General features: G+C 33.9%; 1 protein-coding gene across 1 annotated transcript in view; it reads right to left on the reverse strand.

Annotated features, from left to right (window-relative positions):
• The window catches only part of Megf9 (multiple EGF like domains 9), a 112,574-nt gene that overhangs the window by 15,410 nt on the left and 78,872 nt on the right, over positions 1-18,292 (reverse strand). Inside the window, exon 7 of the mRNA XM_010602977.1 lies at positions 7,379-7,518. Within this exon, the coding sequence (XP_010601279.1) occupies positions 7,379-7,518 (140 nt within the window). The remainder of the gene's footprint in view (positions 1-7,378; positions 7,519-18,292) is intronic.

Here is an 18,292-nt window from a genome sequence, read left to right on the forward strand (position 1 = left end):
ATATATATATATAAATCAAAATGCAAAATGTTAATATTTATTATTTTTGAGTGTGAGTATATGGATATTCATTGTATTAGTCTTGATCAATTTTTATATTTAAAATTTCAAAATAAAATAAAACAACTAATTAATAAAGAAAATGAAAAGGAAGTAGGCAAGCAAAACTTTATTTTATAGTACTAATTCCTTTGAGACTCTGTTAATAAGGATGTTCTATAGACACTGAAGAAGCTTAACATCTGAAAACAGAAAATATCGCTTCTCGCCTTTTGGCTAAGATCAAGTGAAAACAGAAACTAAGATATGTAGTGCATTTCACATTCCTTCTTTTGGGGGGAAATCTAGAAATACTATTACAAAATTAAGGGAGAATGAGGCTATTAGATAACAATTGGAGCAAGATTTGAAAAAACAAGCAAAAAATATGAACACGTGTTAAAATCTTAATTTTTTAAACTAAAGGTGTAAATAAGGATCAAACTGTATAATTCATAATGTGAAATAGGAAGAAACAGGATAAGGGAGTAGGGGAAGTGGGAAGGGTAGAGGAAAGGAAAGAAGGGAGAAGAAAAAATGTGAGAAAAGGAAAAAATGGAAAAAAGTCTTTGTAAATAGGGAAGGGTGGAGGGGGTGAAGGGAGGGCAAAGGAATGGGGAAAAATAAGAACAAAGATACATCATGCAAAGGTACCAGATCCCAATGATGACTGTAACTGTACTGCATATCTAAAAAGTCCAATAAACTTAATGAAAAAATATTAATTGTTTAGGTGATTACACAGAATTTCCCAAAATTTCATGAACTTACTTCAAATCACTAAAAGTTTGTTTTCAGGACATATCACTTATTTAAACTAATCTTTCATGCGAATATCACCACTGTAAACATACAATCTTTAATACTTGGTAGTGTTAATATTTTTCACATATATAATAAAATGGTATATATTCATATAACATCGAACACTTTAGCAACTGTTTTTCCCACATCTTCTTATATCCTGATCCTTTAGCTATGTAGGTGGCAGAAACACTGAGCTAAATTCTGGGCCCTGCTATGTACTTGTGACAGTTAAAAAAAAAAAAAAGCTGAAAAATACATCTTGGGAAAATGGATTTTGGCTCTAAAAATAAAACAATCTTAAATTTAAGAAAAGTCAAAACTTGTGTTATGTGCAAACTCTAACTGCTCTCCCTCTATTAAAGTGTTTGATGGAAGTAATTTTTAAGAGAAAAGGTTCTGATAAAATTCTAAAATTTAATAGAAAAATATCTCAAAAAAGGTAAACATCCCAGAAAAAGATTTTGGATGTCTAATGTAAGTAAGATAGGTTCCAATAATAAGCCCTTTATACATGATTTGAGAAGAAAAGGTCATGTTGGTCCCCTTATTTAAAAATGGTAATATGCACATATTTTAATACTTTATTTTATTTTATTTTATTTAGTACCGGGGATTGAACTTGGGTCCTTGTGCTTGTGAGGCAGGCGGTGGAACCACTGAGCTAAATCCCAAGCCCAATACTTTATTTCTTATAATGAACCTACATGCTTAATCTTTTGGGGCTTTTAAGATCCTAGGTAAGATCCTAGGCCTTTGAGATTATCACAATATAATTTCATTCTCTTAAACTATTTATATGAGCATACTTTAAATTTTTTCCAGAAGAACTTCTTATTCCAATTTGTTTTCTGCATACTTTATAATGACAAGTCAGTAAAGCAAACAAACACCACCAAAATTTGCAGAGTAAGTATGCTCTTAAAAGTAAAAATGAAAGCAAATGTAAGAATAAAACTCATCAGTTCTTAAATACTCATTACCTTTCACTTGCTTTAAAGATAGTATGCACCTGGAATACAGCTATAGAAAAAGAATGTTAATAAAGAAGATCAGATATCAATATGTCACAATGGTAATAACTGTTGTGAAGGGCAATAGTCCTTTCACTGTTTTTCTCCTCTCTGATTTTTTAATTATTTCTAGTATATATGCATCACTTATGTTTATGATCATGATCTTTTTCTCATTATAAAATTAATACATTAAAATTACATTACATGTCATTATGGTTTGATCTTAACTGTCCCCCAAAAATTCAGGTATTGAAGGTGTGGTCCCGGCTCATAATGTCATTGGGAAATGGTAGAAACACTAGGAGGCAGGACCTACTCGGAAGAAGTGGGTCACTGGGGGTGTGCCCTTAAGGGGTACACTGGGACTCCAGCTCCTTCCCTTCACCTCTCCCCTTCTTGGTCACCATGAGGTAAGCAGCTTTTACAATGCCATGCACACCCTTTCATGATGTTCTGCCTTAGCACAGGGCTGAAATGACAGGGTCAAGTGACCATGCACTGAAATGTCTAAAACTGTGAGCCAGAATAAATCTCTCAGAGCTGGATGCAGTGGGGCACACCTGTAATCCCAGCACTTGGGAGGATGAAACAGGAAGATAACTGATAGTTTAAGGCCAGCCTGGACTGCATAGCCAGATCTTAACTCAAAAGGTGGGGGTAGGGATTTAGCTCGGTGGTTCCTCCACCTGCTTCACAAATGCAAGGTCCTGAGTATGATCCCTGGTACCAAAACCAAACAAACAAAGACTCTTCCCCCGTGCAAGTTGATTATCTCAGGTATTTTGTTACAACAAAAAGCTAACCAAATGTATATTGTAAAATATTTCAAAACTTCAAGCAATTTTTTAAAATTTCATGTAGAAAAATAAATCTATATATAGTAGGAACTAATATAAATTCACTTTTCTAATATGAACTAAAGTTCTACTTTTTAAAAAAGAAAAAAAGATCGTTTCTCATCTCCTTTTTAGCTTTTCTAATAGCTTATAATTTCTCCAAGAGGCACTGTAGCATAAGGAACATGGTATGAGGCTGAACATTAGATCTGAGTTCTGTTCCCAGCTGATCCTCTCACCAGCTATGTGATTTTAAGCAAATAACTTCTCTGAGTTTCACTTTTCCAATCTATAAAATGGGAAAATAGTTTTGGGGGAAATGATTTAATGTAATGTGACTATTTCAAAGGGTAAAAGACTATTCCATAGAATATAATGTTTACTCTTTATGCCTTATTTTACTCATGCATAAATTAAGAAAGCTAAACTAGATGAGCTCTAAATCCCTTTTAAATCTAGTTTTGAGGAGTTTTCTTTTATAATAAATGACATAAAATTAGCTGCAGTTTAATGTTGTTCATTATGTTCTGCATGGCCCCCCCATGGAAATTTAATAATAACATCTAAATATCACATTCTCTGCTGAAAGATGGTTAAATAGTAGATCACCAAGGGCCAGGGATTTAGCTCTGGGGTTCGGTGGCCTGCCTTGCAAGCACAAGGACCTGAGTTCAATCCCTGGTACAAAAAAAAAAAAAAAAAAGAGTAGATCACCAAAAAAATAAACAAAAACAAAAAGGAGGAACAAGAAGGAGGAATAACAATGAGTGTTTCCTGAAATGATTTCATACTCCTTGGCTAAGTGTCTCAAAAATCTGGTAGGGGTAACCAAGAAAATAACTGGTCAAAGGAAGGAATGTAGGGCTCCTTTCCAAACAAATTCAAGGGCAAAATGTTGAGAACATAACTTATCACCTGTAAAAGGCTTTTCCTTATTTCTTATTTTGCCATCTCAAAGTTTATATATAATCCTGTCAGCAGTGTACTATGTCATAGGAAGAAAGATCTGATTCTTTCTATAGGACAGAAGGTAAACTTAGATCTGTCAACCAGAAAGAAGACTGGAATGGACTGTAGTTGAATAAGGGAGAGAGAAACAGGAGATAAAAAGACGGGTCAAAAACATATAAAATCACATAGGCAATGAAAAGAAGTTTGAGTTTTATTCCAAGAGTGATGGGAGGCGAGATCATGGGATGTCATGATCTGGTTTTACATCTTAAAAGATCATGCTAGTTATGTTGAAACTGAACTGTGATGGGGTGGAGTCAGGGAATACAGAAACAGACAGGAGGCAAGAAAGGCCAGATAGAGAGTGTCCGAGTAGTTCAAGGAGATGGTGTGGCTTGGACAAGGACAATGTAACAAAGGTCATGAACAAAGTCAGATTCAAGATTTATTCTGAAGCTAACAGAACTTGCTAATGGGCTGGATATTTACAGTAAGATAGAGAAATAAAATAGAACTCCTAAGATTTGGAATTCAGCAGTGGGGTGAATGACACTAGTTACTAAAATGAAGGACACTAGGGGTAGAGTAGGCTTAGCTTTTAGGGTAAAATAGCTATTTCTGATACACTAGGTTTATAAGACCAATTAGAGCATTCAAATGAAGGGGTCTGCTAGATATTTGTAGGAATTAAGGGAGAAATGTGAATCTAAAGCACTTAAATTAAATGTAGGGGACTGAATGAGACCACCTAGGTAGGGGGCAATATAAATGGAGAAGGCAAACCTGTCAAACTCTGAGCTTTCAGCATGTCAGTGCTTACAGCAGAGCTGAGGAAGATCCAGGAGAGCTGACCAAGGAGGGAAAGATAGTTAAGTAGACAAAAAATCAGGAAAGTATGTTTTCCCAAAGTGAAAAATGTCATTAAGGAGCAAAGAAGCGGTCAATTTAGTCAAGCTGCCATGGTCAAATTACTTATATGGGACACTATGAATACATGAAGGTGCCTTGAATTCTTAAAAAGAAATATACCCTATAACCATGAAGTTCTAGTTCTAGTCCATTTCTACTTCAGGAAAATGTACTCAATAAAGAAAACACACACACACACACACACACACAGAAGAGAAAGAAAATTATCCAAAGAAATCTCTCATTAAGATTTTGAAAATGCTTCTTTGAAATCTTTCCTTATTTATAGAGGTTTGGGTTTTGGTATTTAAACAGTCCAGTTGTGTGGTGCATGTCATTTTATGCCCTGTTTCTTTCATCCTCTCATGTAGTTTTACATCATTCTTTACAACATTTTAATGGGACCGGGGATGTAGCTCAGTGGCAGAATGCTAACTTAACATGTGCAAGGCCCTGGATTCAATCCCCAGTACAATTAATTAATTAATTTTAAAAATAAAAATTAATGGCATCATATTAACAGTTATCATTTACTGACTGTATGATGAGCCAGGCACTCTATTAGAGCTGCACAAATGTATTACATTTAATCTTCACAATTTACTAGGAACAGTACTCTCAGAATAGATTCCTGAAAACAGAATAGCTGGATCAAAGGAGCATTTTCTAGGACTTCTGGTAGAACTCCTAGGCTTTGGAACTCAGCAATGGGGTGAATGATACCAGTTACTAAAGTTTACCATCAAATTACTTTCCATAATATTTTCCCCAACATGTTTTATTGAAAATAGAATACTTTGAAAGTCAACTTCAATTTAAAAGAAAAAAAAAAAGGCTGGGGATTTAGCTCAGTGGCTCTGCTGCCTGCCTTGCAAGCACAAGGACTGGAGTTTGATCCCTGGTACCAAAAAAAAAAAAAAAAAAAAAAAAAAAAAAAATTTAAAAAAAAAAAAGAAGTTTTAACAGAATAAGGCTAGAAAGGGGAAAATAAGGCCCATGAGTGACCACCAGAGGGCAACCGTATCACAGCATTGTTGGGGAAAAAAAAATCTCATTTGGGAAAATGGAAAGACTGATTTTACATAAGACTTGAGTTTTAAATTAAGTATTTGCACTCCTTCATGTTGGGTTCTACTTTTATTATATTTCCAAACACAGAAGCCATTTGTTTCTCATATTACTAGCTGCTTTGAGAAGTCAAAACAATGAAAAGGATTTCTTTTTGTCTTGAATTATCTCCAGAGCAAGCATAGGCTGGCATTTACTTAACAGTAAGAAGAAGTACTTTATCGATACAAGAAAAAATAAAACCAAGAATCAGCAATATCCACAGCTTTCTAGTACTATAAAGGATCTAGGGAGCTACTGAAATTTATTCAGTATGATGAAGCATTCCTATCATTTCCCAGTATCAAATGTCACCTTTCTTCTGCATGTTTTTTGTTCACTATTCAACAAACATTCAGTGCATATTTACTTTTGTCAAAATTCATGTCAGAGATCGGATATACATTGATAAACAAAACTGATATTGTTCCTGCTCTCGTGGAACTTAAGATGCAGTGAGTCAGCCATGTGTGACTCATATCCACAAATACATACAATTAATAACTATGGTAGGTGACATGAAAAACTACAAGTGGATATGAGATCACAGCAATTTTCATTTGGCATGAAAATGATTTCTAATCATCAGGAAATCATTTCTAATGAAGTGATTTTTAACTGAAGACCTAAAGGAAGAATATGACTTAAAAAGATAAAGGGCCTGGGGTTGGGCTAAAGATGGATTAGAAAGATCAGTGTACACAGAGGAAAGATCATGAAAGAAAACCTTGAGACAGGAACACAGCTTACTTTAGAAATTAAGCACAAAAGTGCCTGGATCAGACAGTAAAAAAGAAACAGCACATGGTATAACTGGCAAGTTGGCAGGGACCAGATCATATGAAAGAGAAAAGCCCCACAATTTATTCTAAATCATTTTCCCTATGTATGCTTCACTAGAGCGTAGATTAGAAGGAAGAATAAGCTTTCAACACAGATTCTTTTTTTCAGATTACTTTAAATTTCAACTATTCTGCTACTCTTCACTCATAAAAACACTTGTGCCTATGAAACTAGGGTATTCTGGTTTTGTGTGGGGTTTTTTTTTTTTTTTGTTTTTTTTTTTGGTACCGGGGATCGAACTTGGGTCCTTGTGTTTGCAAGGCAAGAGGCAGTGGAACCACTGAGCTAAATCCCCAGCCCTGGGTTGTTTGTTTTCTTTCACTGACTTTAACAGTTTTTAGGTGGAAAAATAAGCCCTTATCAGATATACATTTCACAAATAGATTATAGATTATTTTTTTCCACTCTGGGGCTTGACAAAAAAAAGATCTTCAAGGAAATATTTCCTATTTTACATCCAGGAAAATTGAAGATTAGAAAGAAGTTCATTGTCTTTATTTTTAAATTTGCCTAAATGTGGTTTTCTTTGTTTTGATGTTGACAGGGGCTTGCTGAGCTTTCTGAACCTGTAGGTTAATGACCTTCATCAGTCTGGAAAATTCTTGGCCATCATCTCTTCATATATTGCTCTTAACTAATATCTCTTTTCTCCCTTTCTGGGTCTTCCGTTACATTTTTAGATCTTTTGGATGTGTTCCACATGTCTTTTTTGCTATATTCTTGCCACTGTATTTTTGCTACATGCTTTATAATTCATGTACCAGGGATTGAACCCAGACTCTCATAACTATTTGAGAAGAACTGACATATACTAAAAGACTAAAATGAAAAGAACAACAGAACAATTACTGACAAAATTAAGGAAAAACATACCTGTGAGAGCATCACAACTGGCTGACCGATTATTACACTGGCAGGGCAAGCAACCATTCTTACTAAAACCATAATATCCATCTTGGCATCGATTACATGTAGAGCCGGTGACACCCACTCTGCACTGGCAATTCCCCGAACTGCAAACAAAAGCAAAAAGTTAACAAAAGTGCATCAGTTTAATTATAGATGATCCTAATGTAGCAAATGGTTTTAACTAAATTCTAGTTACTAGAACTATGAATGATTTTTATTTAAATAGGAAGTTGAAAAGCTTCATGACTATGTAATTCAGCTAACATGGCACTACTACTAATCTTTGCAACTATTTAATCCTCTGTACTTTGGTAGTTTAAAATAAATGATAAAAGATTTGTGGAGAATAGAAGTTCCCAATGCTTAGAAACCTTTTTTTTATTTAGAATGAGGGCATAGAACTCATATCATATTTCTTTCTTGAATTGTACCACCATTTTATCAGCATCCAATCCAATCTGGAGAAAAGAAGAAATACTACCTAGCCCTCACCAAGCTTCTGGCTGGAGAATATTAAGATCAAGATCTTAATGAATGAGCCAACTCATATCCATTTAGATGTTAAAAACTTGATATTATTTCTTATGTTGAGCCTAGGATATATTTAAATCAATTGTGATAGCTAAGCTAAATATGGCAAAATAGTGCTTGCTTCGGCAACACACATACTAAAATTGGAATGATAAATATGGCAAAATAAAGATCTCAAATCCATATAAAAATTCTAGAAAAGAAAAAGGCTAAAACTCTAAAGAAGAATATTATATTTAGTTCTCCATCTATTCCTACTTAGATATTTTATCTCCTCAGACATTCATTATAACAATGATATCATTTCTTCCCAATAAACCTTTGGTGCCATTTTCCATTCCCCTCTCTCTCTACTCTATACTCTTATGACCACTCATTCATACCCCAAACATTACCAATGTCTTTTGATTTTTTTCTTTCAAATATTTCTTAGTATTGTTATTTTTCCTATGATTATTCCCAATATAATGTCTTTCCTTTGCTTCACCTCTAAGGGTTTTTTTGTTTTTTGTTTTGTTTTGTTTTGTTTTGCTTTCAAGGCTCTTTTTCCATGAAACTTTGTTCTATCTGGTCCAGAGGTCTTCTGGCTTCCTGAATTCATATTCTCTGTCAGATTTGTGTTGTTCTTTCTATATTCTTTTAATATGTAAGTTTTGTTTTCCTAATAAGATTGTAAAAGTTCTGAAACAAAGGCCATATCATAGTTTTCTATTTTTAAGATCCATCACAATTATAAGAACTACATAGTATAATAATCTTTTTCACATCATATACTTTGCTAAATGTGTTTCCTTAATCCAGGGACCATATTTTAGATATCTTGATATCTACAGAAAGTTTATGCTGAGTTTTTGGAGGCACTTAATGAATGTTTGACAAATAATAAATACACAAACTAAGCCAGGGGTGGAACATATGCCTATAGGTCCTAATGGCACTTTATGAGGTTGAGACAAGAGGATGGAAAGTTTGAATCAGACCTGGGCAACATAAGAAGACCCTGCCTCAGAAAATTAAAAAAAAAAAAAAAAAAAAAAAAAGCCCCGCATAAAAAAAAAAAAAAAAAAAAAAAAAAAAAACTAAGGATGTAGCTCAATACAAAGGCACTGTATTCAAGTTCAAGTACTGTAAAGACAAAACAAGCAAACAGAAAAGACCACAAATTAAATTTGAGAAGTAAACGCTGAGGGTGGGGGGTGGGGGGGATGAAAGACAACACAAATACTGAAAAAAGCACACAACAACTTAGGGCTGGACTAGTTAGGCCTCACTAACCACAATGAAATTATATTCAACTTTATTTATTTCATATATTTCTCACATAGTTAGGGATGAATCCCAGGGAATTGTGCATATTAGAGAATTGCTCTACCACTGAGTCCTAGCCCTGTGACTTGTTTATATGCTCAGTCTCATCCTCTAAATTTTGCACTCCTGAATAGATTTTGGCACCAGTCTTACTGTATGGGGGACAATTTAAGGTAAAACAGCTTTTTAACATAATTTTTCTTATAAATTCAGCCCCTTAATAATGAGTCCTTGTGGAGCTGTTCATTTTAGTTCATGAGCCCAATCTAAAACTAATTCTTATACACATCAATTAAAGCAATCACCTATTACCTTCTTTACTTATATATCTATAATGGAATTTTTAAATTTTACAGTTGGTAGAACTCTGGGTTGAAGTTTGCAGAATGGGAGTGATACAACCTTTAACTATGTGTGTTCTACTTGTAGTATATATTTAGTACATAGTATATATACTATAGTAAATATATTTTTTGACTACTTGAGATGTGCCTCTGTTCATTATTCCCTGGGCTAAATAATGAGAGCCTTTACATTTTACCTCAAAAATTTTATTTTGAGTAATTAAAGTTGAATTTTACCTCTTTCACTTATTCTAGTTCTCTATAATATCTCAAAAAGTGACAAAAAGGAGAAGAAAAGTAGGGGGATAAAAATGTGGCATTTATACACAATGGAGTACCACTCTGTCATAAAGCAAGATAAATTTCAGTCATTTGTAGGAAAATGGATGTATCTTGAGATCATAATGTTAAGTGAAAAATATCAGACACATGAGTTTAAATATCACATGGTTTCTCTTATAAGAGAAAACCTAAATATAAATAAAGAGCAAAAAAGATAGGTAATAGAAACTAGGACAACAGATCTTTCTCAAATGGGAATAGAATCAAGAGATGGAGGGAGGGGAGAGAAGAGAAGAGGACAGAAAATGGAATTAAGATGTGTTATGTACACGTACCAATTCTACACAAGGAATGTAAACATTATGTACTACAAACGTACTAATGAAAATATAAATAAATAAGAAAATGGGAAATTAAGGCATCTGGAAGCAGGAACAGGACAATGTTAATAATAATAATAAAAACAATAAGTCTCATTTATTAAAGGACTGTATCAATAAGTACATATTTTCTCTCACCTATAAGGCAATTCTACTAGGTAGAAGTCCTAATCTTCATTTTACTATTGAAGGAACTCAGAGAGGATAAAGTTACTAACCACAACTGGTGAGTCATATTTATTTATACAAAAACTAAACTTTTCCCATTACCATTCTTTATGTCCCAAGCATCATAATTCACCATATATGCAGTTCGGACTTCAGTGATACTGTTTCTAGATTGTTCAGAATAAATCTGGGCCCCTCTTTTCTTCACTAATAAAGGATAAGCAATCCTACTCCTTGAAGAGCAGATGCTGCCCAACAAAGTCCAAGTATTTCAAAGATACAAGCCCAAATATTTTGATATTCAAGTTAATTAAAGCTTAATTAAACATATTGAACATATAAAAGATGAGCATTGTTTTAAAATGCAACAGAAATGTACCATGCATCTCTCTCTCTCTTTTTGGGGGGTATACCAGGTATTGAACTTGGGACTTTGTGCTTGCAAGGCAGGCGGCAGACTCACTGAGCTAAATAAATCCTCAGCCCCATGCATATCTCTTAAGAGTGACTTTGCAAATCAGAAAAGAAACACCACATATATGCATATCTTACCCAGAATGAACTAAAAGACCTAACAAAGTAAATCTACATTCATCAAATATGAAATTGAGAAATATCTCATGATTCAACCAGAAGGAATAAATTAAGTTCCTTTATACTATCAGAAAATTACAAAGAATATAATGTACCTATTAAAGAATGGCTAACAAGGGCCAGGGATTAAGCTCAGTGGTTCTGCCACTTCACAAGCACAACGTCCTGAATTTGATCCCTGGTACCAAAAAAAAAAAGAAAGAAAAAGGCTAACAACATTTCATTAGCCAATTTCCAAGGCTTTTTAAATGTTAAAACATGCTTGCTCCTCCTTCCTCTAAGAAATAAGATTATTTCACAAACAATAGGACAGTTACTTCTGATGATGATGTCTGCCTAATCCACCATCTACAAGAAAAAGAATTATTTTGGAATATAGAATCACTTAATATCTCATAGCCATAATGTAACCAGTATTCTCAAAATAGTTGCTTTCCCTACATAGGAATTTTCTCTTCATAACTCTGTTCCAGGTACCAAAAGACTGATATAAGCAGGCATCTTTCTCCCTAAAAAATCTATTCTTTAATTGCTAACTAAAAAAGAAATCAAGAGTAACCTAATGAATCATGATAAAGCTGTTGACTGAATCTAGATACCATGCTTCATTCTTTCCCAGATAGTTTAAAATAACAGGGAAAGGAGGTACTTTTCTCTCTTTAAAAATATATAAAGAACAGAGTGGGCAAGTTTGGTTGTGAGGCTGTACTAGAAGTGCTTTTTCCTCATGTTACTCATGGCCCATGGCCAGTTTCTGCATGTATAGGATTTAAATCATTCAGCTAACATAAAGCTTGCCTGTGTGACTTCTTTTATAGAATAAAGGCTTTACAACTCCCCCTTTCATGGGCTCTCTCTATTAAACACTGTTGAATGCTTTCTGAAGCAAAGGTCAATGATATAAATGCAATGAAAGAAAAAAGGGCCTGTTAACAGACCACTTATGCTTATCGATGGATTTGAAATAAAAGAACTAAAGATCCATAGCTTCATATTTGGAGAATAAGAGCACAGAACTGGATTTTCAATAGAAATCAGTTCTCTACTACTGAAATCATCTTAAAAAATAATTTTAAGACAGAGGTTGCTCATCTTGAGTCATTTCTTTAAAAGGTGAGTTTCTAGTAAAGTACTAATGTAGCACAGAAAATTATATTAAAAAGACAAATATACAATTATGCATAAAAGTGTAAGTTTCAGCTATACTAAGTACAAATAAATACATATTATGTATTTCTTAAATTAGTCCAAATGGGATTCTCAGATTATTTTATGTTATCATTGTTATAGAATTTACACACTCATTAATGTGAACAGATATTATAAGGTTTTAATACTTTGGTGTGAACCAATATTACAAAGTTTTAACACTGAAAAAAAAAAAAAACAGGCCTAGGGGCTAGCGATAGCTCAGTGGTAGAGCATGTGCTTAGCATATGCAAGGCCCTACACTCAATCTCCCCTTCGACATGTTTTTGTATTTTGGAGATAGGGCCTCACTGTGTAGTTCAGCCTGACCTTGAACTCACTTTGTAGCCCAGGCTAGCCTTGAACTCACAGCAATCCTCCTGCCTCAGTCTCCTGACTGCTGCAATGACAAATGTGTACAATCATACTCAGTTCCAACATTTAAAAAAAAACTAATTTAAAAAATAAACAATATATTTTCCAACATGAAGTTATTAATTTTTTCAAAATGAAACTCAAAGGCACATCATTTAAAGATATGGCATATATTTATATCTCAAAAATACAAGCCAAGTTATCTTTTTAATTGGTCTGCTCTGTTTAAGATGAGTGGGCAGAAAATATTCAGAATTTCCAATATTTTATAATCACATTGATTATGTGGGAAGGGTAGAATTCAGGAAGGAAATTATCAGAGTTTATGGAAAAAGAAACACAGGCAGAGGAGACAGAGAGCTTGGTTCATAGTCCAGCTCTGCAAGTGACTAGTTGGCTGAAAGTACTTATTCTCTCATAGCCTCAATATTCTCATTTGTAAAATACAGACAATTAGACTAACTTCTGTCGTGTTGTTGTAAGGATTAAAGCTTGCGTACACAGGGGACTTAGCACATTGTCCAGCGCATACTCATCCTCAAAAGTGAAAGCCACTGTGAAGATAATGGCAATATTCTTAGATCTTTATTTATTTATTCTGAAAATTGTAAGAATAGGGAAACTTTCCAGTAGGCAAAGACAAGGAAGTCTCTGTTGTTTTTTAATGTGTTAGCAAATCTGAAAATATGGCCAGAAAGTAAGGGTTAATTACTAGTTTGAACCAAAAATGTGGGCAGGAAAAGAGAGTGCTTTGTAATCATAGTAAAAACAGTTTTTGGAAAGGAAATCTTAAGATTGAGAAGGGAAAGGATCTGCAAGCTCTGGCAGTAAGTAGGATCAAAGACAGCTGGACCTAACATGCTTTCAAACCAAATACCTAGGGGTTCAATTTATTTCTACATTGTCAACTGCCTTGGAATATTTTTGTTACCAAATATCATCCATTGTCTTAAGATTTATTAGATATAAATTATGTGTGTATGCATACCCTTATCAATTTTCACTCAAGTAGTCACAGAGTAACTAAAAAATATAATTCTACTTCGAAGAACTGACACACTCATGGTCATTCAGAAGTTTTTTTCCCCCTTTTTCCGCTTCAGCTTACATGTATACATTCTGACATGGAGAGAACAAGAAACAACAAAGGCAGGGGGTTTAGCTCAGCGGTTCGGTGGCCTGCCTCGCAAGCACAAGTACCCAAGTTCGATCCCTGGCACCACACACAAAAAAAAAAACAACAACAACAAAAAAAGAAACAACAGGTGACTAAGTATATGAATTTTTTTCTTCCTCTTCTTTTCTAATAACTAAAACCAAGTTAGTTTGAGACCGAAATTCTATTAAAATTTAGTCTGAAATTAACAGAAAATTGCTGAATTTAAGCTCTCTCAATATATTAAAAATAAGTTTTAGGAAGTAACTAGAAAAAGATTTTCTCACTAGAAAACATTTTTTAAAATTGTTATTAGTACATGTTTTTGACAAACTAGAAAACTGCTTTACATGAGAAAATAAGATGAAAAAATATTAATTTTCATCTCGTTTATTGTTCATAATTTGGTAAGGTGGTAAAAAAATAGTTTTTCCTTTTCTTGCTATGAAAGAAATTCCGTAACTGCACATTTTGGCCAAAGATTGTCTAGTCTGTCTTTCTACAGTCATGTAAAAGACCATTATGCAATGAGCAAAGCTCCTTTTCTAGAAGAAAAAGGGTAGCTTTATTGTTGAAAACATTGGGCTATTATGCTAAAAATTCCTGGTATTTTTGAGGACAAGTAGTTTAAAATATGTTTAGAGGAAATCCTCTATTCAGATAGAAATTCTTAATTCTCAAAGAGGATACTGCCTAAGTACAAAAATATTTTCTGACAACTGATCTTACTAAAATCAAATTTAAAATTTTATTTTAGAAGTCAAAAGTAAAACTTAAAAGCAAAAACAAATCAACTATCATATTTCCAGAGCCACAACTCAGGAAGGCTAATTTAATTCAACTAAGAAAGTTATTTTTTATTTCCTTTACTGTTCTTTTAACAGAAGAAATACAGCCACAAAAATTCTCAAACACATTCAGTTACTCCATCATTTTGATAGAAATTTCTGCATTTTCAAGTCATTTTGAAAAAAGGAAACATAGAGGCAAACAAGAGAACCAAGTATCAAGTAGGGAAGAAGTAACTTCTCAAATATGTTAACATTTAAATTCTTTTGTAACCATTATAAAAGATTTGCTTAATCAAAGTATAACTATTAATACTTGATTTCTGTACATGTTGTATTCTAAAATTTAACTTGTAGGGCCCGGAATTTAGAACTTATTTTTTTTTCACAGAAATGATTACACAGATGGAGTGGGGATGAGAGATTAGTTTTCAAGGGTGCTTGATTACTAACACAAACAAAAACCTGCCTAACTAACCTTAATTGTCAATAACAACAATGCTGAAAATCAAGAGCTTTATACCCAAGTTCTAACCCTTATAGGCCCTAGAGGTGGTCAGTAGAGTGCTCAAAAGGTGTTATTAACACTTCTTGCATTCCTACTACAGGTTATAAATAAAGTACAGAACAAAACATTCATGAACTATTTGATTTAGTCTTTACAACTATTCTGATATTCATAAATCTCAAGTTTATCACTTTCCACCAAGTTAAATTTCCGCACTTGAAAAACGAGAATAACAATCTGTTTGAAAAGATTGTTAAGACTGACTAAAATTACATATTTAAATGTACTCCAAATAATACTGTAGGAGCACTAGATATGGTAAACTATTAATATTTCAACATCCTCAATTGGTAGAGCTTCAACAACATGAGCAACTCAGGTTTTAAGGTTATACATACAGTCAATGCTGGACAGAATTAGGTCTTTTGTCTCCTAAACACAGTGTTTCCTTTTCTTTTTATAGTACAGATTACTTCTATGTACCTAGTAAAAGCAAGGCAGAAGGCTAAATGAGCTTAATTTAATAATTTGAAACACTTGGAAAGGAAACTTTTTATGTTACTCTCCTGGCTCAAGTTGTTTAAGTATTTCTTCTGATAAATGAGAATTTTAAAAAAAATATAATTGCTATTAATCCACCTGAAATTTATTCTTGTGTATGACATCAAGATAGAGATCATCATTATAGACACTCAAAGCCCTGGTACTATTAACTGGTAAGTCTATCCCTTTGTCTCCAAGCTTTAGTATATCCTCTCCCACCTATCAAATGTCTTTATACACAATGACTGTTTCCACGCTCTCTCTCTCATATTTGCCTATCTGTGAGCAAATACACTGTCTAAATTATTATAACTTTATTTTCTTCCAATGTCCTTATATGAAAAAAATTTAAAATATGGGTAAGTTGAAAGAACAGTATTTTGAAAATCTGTGTATACATTCTGCCTTATATATATATCATTCCTCTAACTCCTGCTTCCAATTTTCATCACTTCAGGCACAATGATTTGTTACTGCTCAAAAATACAAGGCATGTTCCTACATCAAGGACTATGTACTTGCTGTTCCCTCTGTTGGCCTAACCCTTCAGAGGAAATCCACATGAAATACTCCCTGTGTCTTTCTGTTCTTTATGCAAATGTCATCTTCTCAACAAGGCCGTGGCTAGCCACACTATCTAAAATTATAATTTTTCTTACTATTTATCATATATTATCTTGTTTATTAGCTCTTTTTCCATCTAGAATGTCAGCTCTATGAAATCAGTGGTTTTTATGTATTTTGTCCACTGTTGCATTCCCAGTGCCCGGTACATGACAGGCACGAAAACTTGGTTTGATTGTTCAATATGGCTCCAAAATCTATGTACACTTCCTTAACTCATGATGACATCTAAATGCAATATTTGTTTTCATGTTAGTCCATTTAATAATCCTGATACTTAATGTCACATTTAAATTAGTATCTTAGAATATTATAAGTAGGATATTCATTCTAGATGAGCAAAAATAAGACAATGACTAACCCATGATGTACAAATTAACCTTAAAATACAGAGATCCCTTCAGTTTGTTCTTTCAAGTAGGACATAGAAAATCTGATGGAGAAAAAAAATAGTACTACCCTTCAAAGAAAAACTTTGTTTATTCTCTAGTAATGGATTTGCTTACTGTCATAACCTTTCAAACAGGCCTCGTTGGCAAACATAATCATCATGTAAACAAAGAATAGAAGTTGGAATGCCCCACTGCACCTACTCTTTTTTAGTTGTGGTTTTTTCTGCATATGAGTTAACTTTAAATTTGGGGTAACAGCATATTTCCCACTAGGTCAGTGGTTCTAAAACTTTAGCATGCATGAGAGTCATCTAGAGGGCTTATTGTAACATTGACTGCTATGCCTTATGACAGAGCTTTTGATTCAACAGGAATGTGTCTTTCTATTCAGCTCCTAGGTTATGCTGATACTGCTGGACTACAAACCATAACTGAAGAATCACTGTACAAGATTAACTGGGAAAATGTTATTGCACATATTCCACTCTATTTCCATATTCTTATCCCCAACTGGCAAAGTTATCTAATTTTCACCTCCAGGCTTAGTGCTGAACCTCAATCCTTGTTTGATTATCTCTTTTGTAATCAAACCCCATTTGCTACCAATTCCTTTGACCCTGGTCCCCTGTTTTCTCAATGACTAAATTCTAACTATTATTCTTAGTTTCTCAATTCCTGGCTCCTGGTCCCAGGTGCTCCCCCTCCCCAGTTGCATCCCAAAGACTAGGTCCATGACACTTGCTTTCAGACCTTTCACATGCCAAACTGCCTACCATTTAAAGTGCAGCAAGTTAGGTATTCTCACATCTCAAACCACAGACTCAGCATTAGTATTTACAATGTCCTAATTCTTATCTTTTCTTTTCAAATGATTCTTTCTGTGTACTCTCATTACTTCAATGTCTTCCATGCAATATTTATTTCCATTGCAGCCCAAATCTGATTTCTAGACTTACATCTCCCGGGCTTACACCTATATTGATGAATTATGCTCTCCCACACCAAGCCTTACACTTAAAGTTAAGATGCTCATGCCGCATATCTAATCTTGGCCATTCCATTTCAGGGCACAGTGGGAAGAATCTTGGAGCCAGATAGATCTGGGCTCACATCTAAATTCTGCCATTGGTGAGTTATGCCATGTTGCTAAGAAACAGCCTCTTAAGAGAAGGATGAATGAGTTTTGCAGAGAAGTAAGAGAGGTTATTATGTGTAAAGAATCAAGCATAGCAGGTTAACAGCTTTCATTAGAGCTAATCTCCTTCTGCTCCTTCTGCTGCCTCTCCTGGACTAGGTAGCTTCTTACAGGTCAGGCAAGAAAGTTAATATATTTCTCTATAAGAAGTTTTCTTTTACAAAAAGCCCAAGCGCTGATGGATTCACTGCTGAATTTTACAAGACATTTAGAGAAGAACTACTGCCATTACTCTTCAAACTTTTCAAAGAAATTGAAAGGGAAGCTATACTTCCAAATTCATTCCTGGAAGCAGGTATCACTTTGATTCCCAAACCAGGGAAAGATACAACTAAAAAGGAGAACTACAGACCAATCTCCTTAATGAATATAGATGCAAAAATCCTTAATAAGATACTAGCAAACAGAATACAGAGGATTATTAAGAAGATCATCCATACTGACCAAGTCAGATTTATTCCAGAGATGCAAGGGTGGTTCAACATACGAAAGTCAATAAATG

This window comes from Fukomys damarensis, unplaced genomic scaffold (assembly GCF_012274545.1).
Source record: "Fukomys damarensis isolate Sample0158 unplaced genomic scaffold, DMR_v1.0_HiC HiC_scaffold_36, whole genome shotgun sequence".
Taxonomy (NCBI): domain Eukaryota; kingdom Metazoa; phylum Chordata; class Mammalia; order Rodentia; family Bathyergidae; genus Fukomys; species Fukomys damarensis.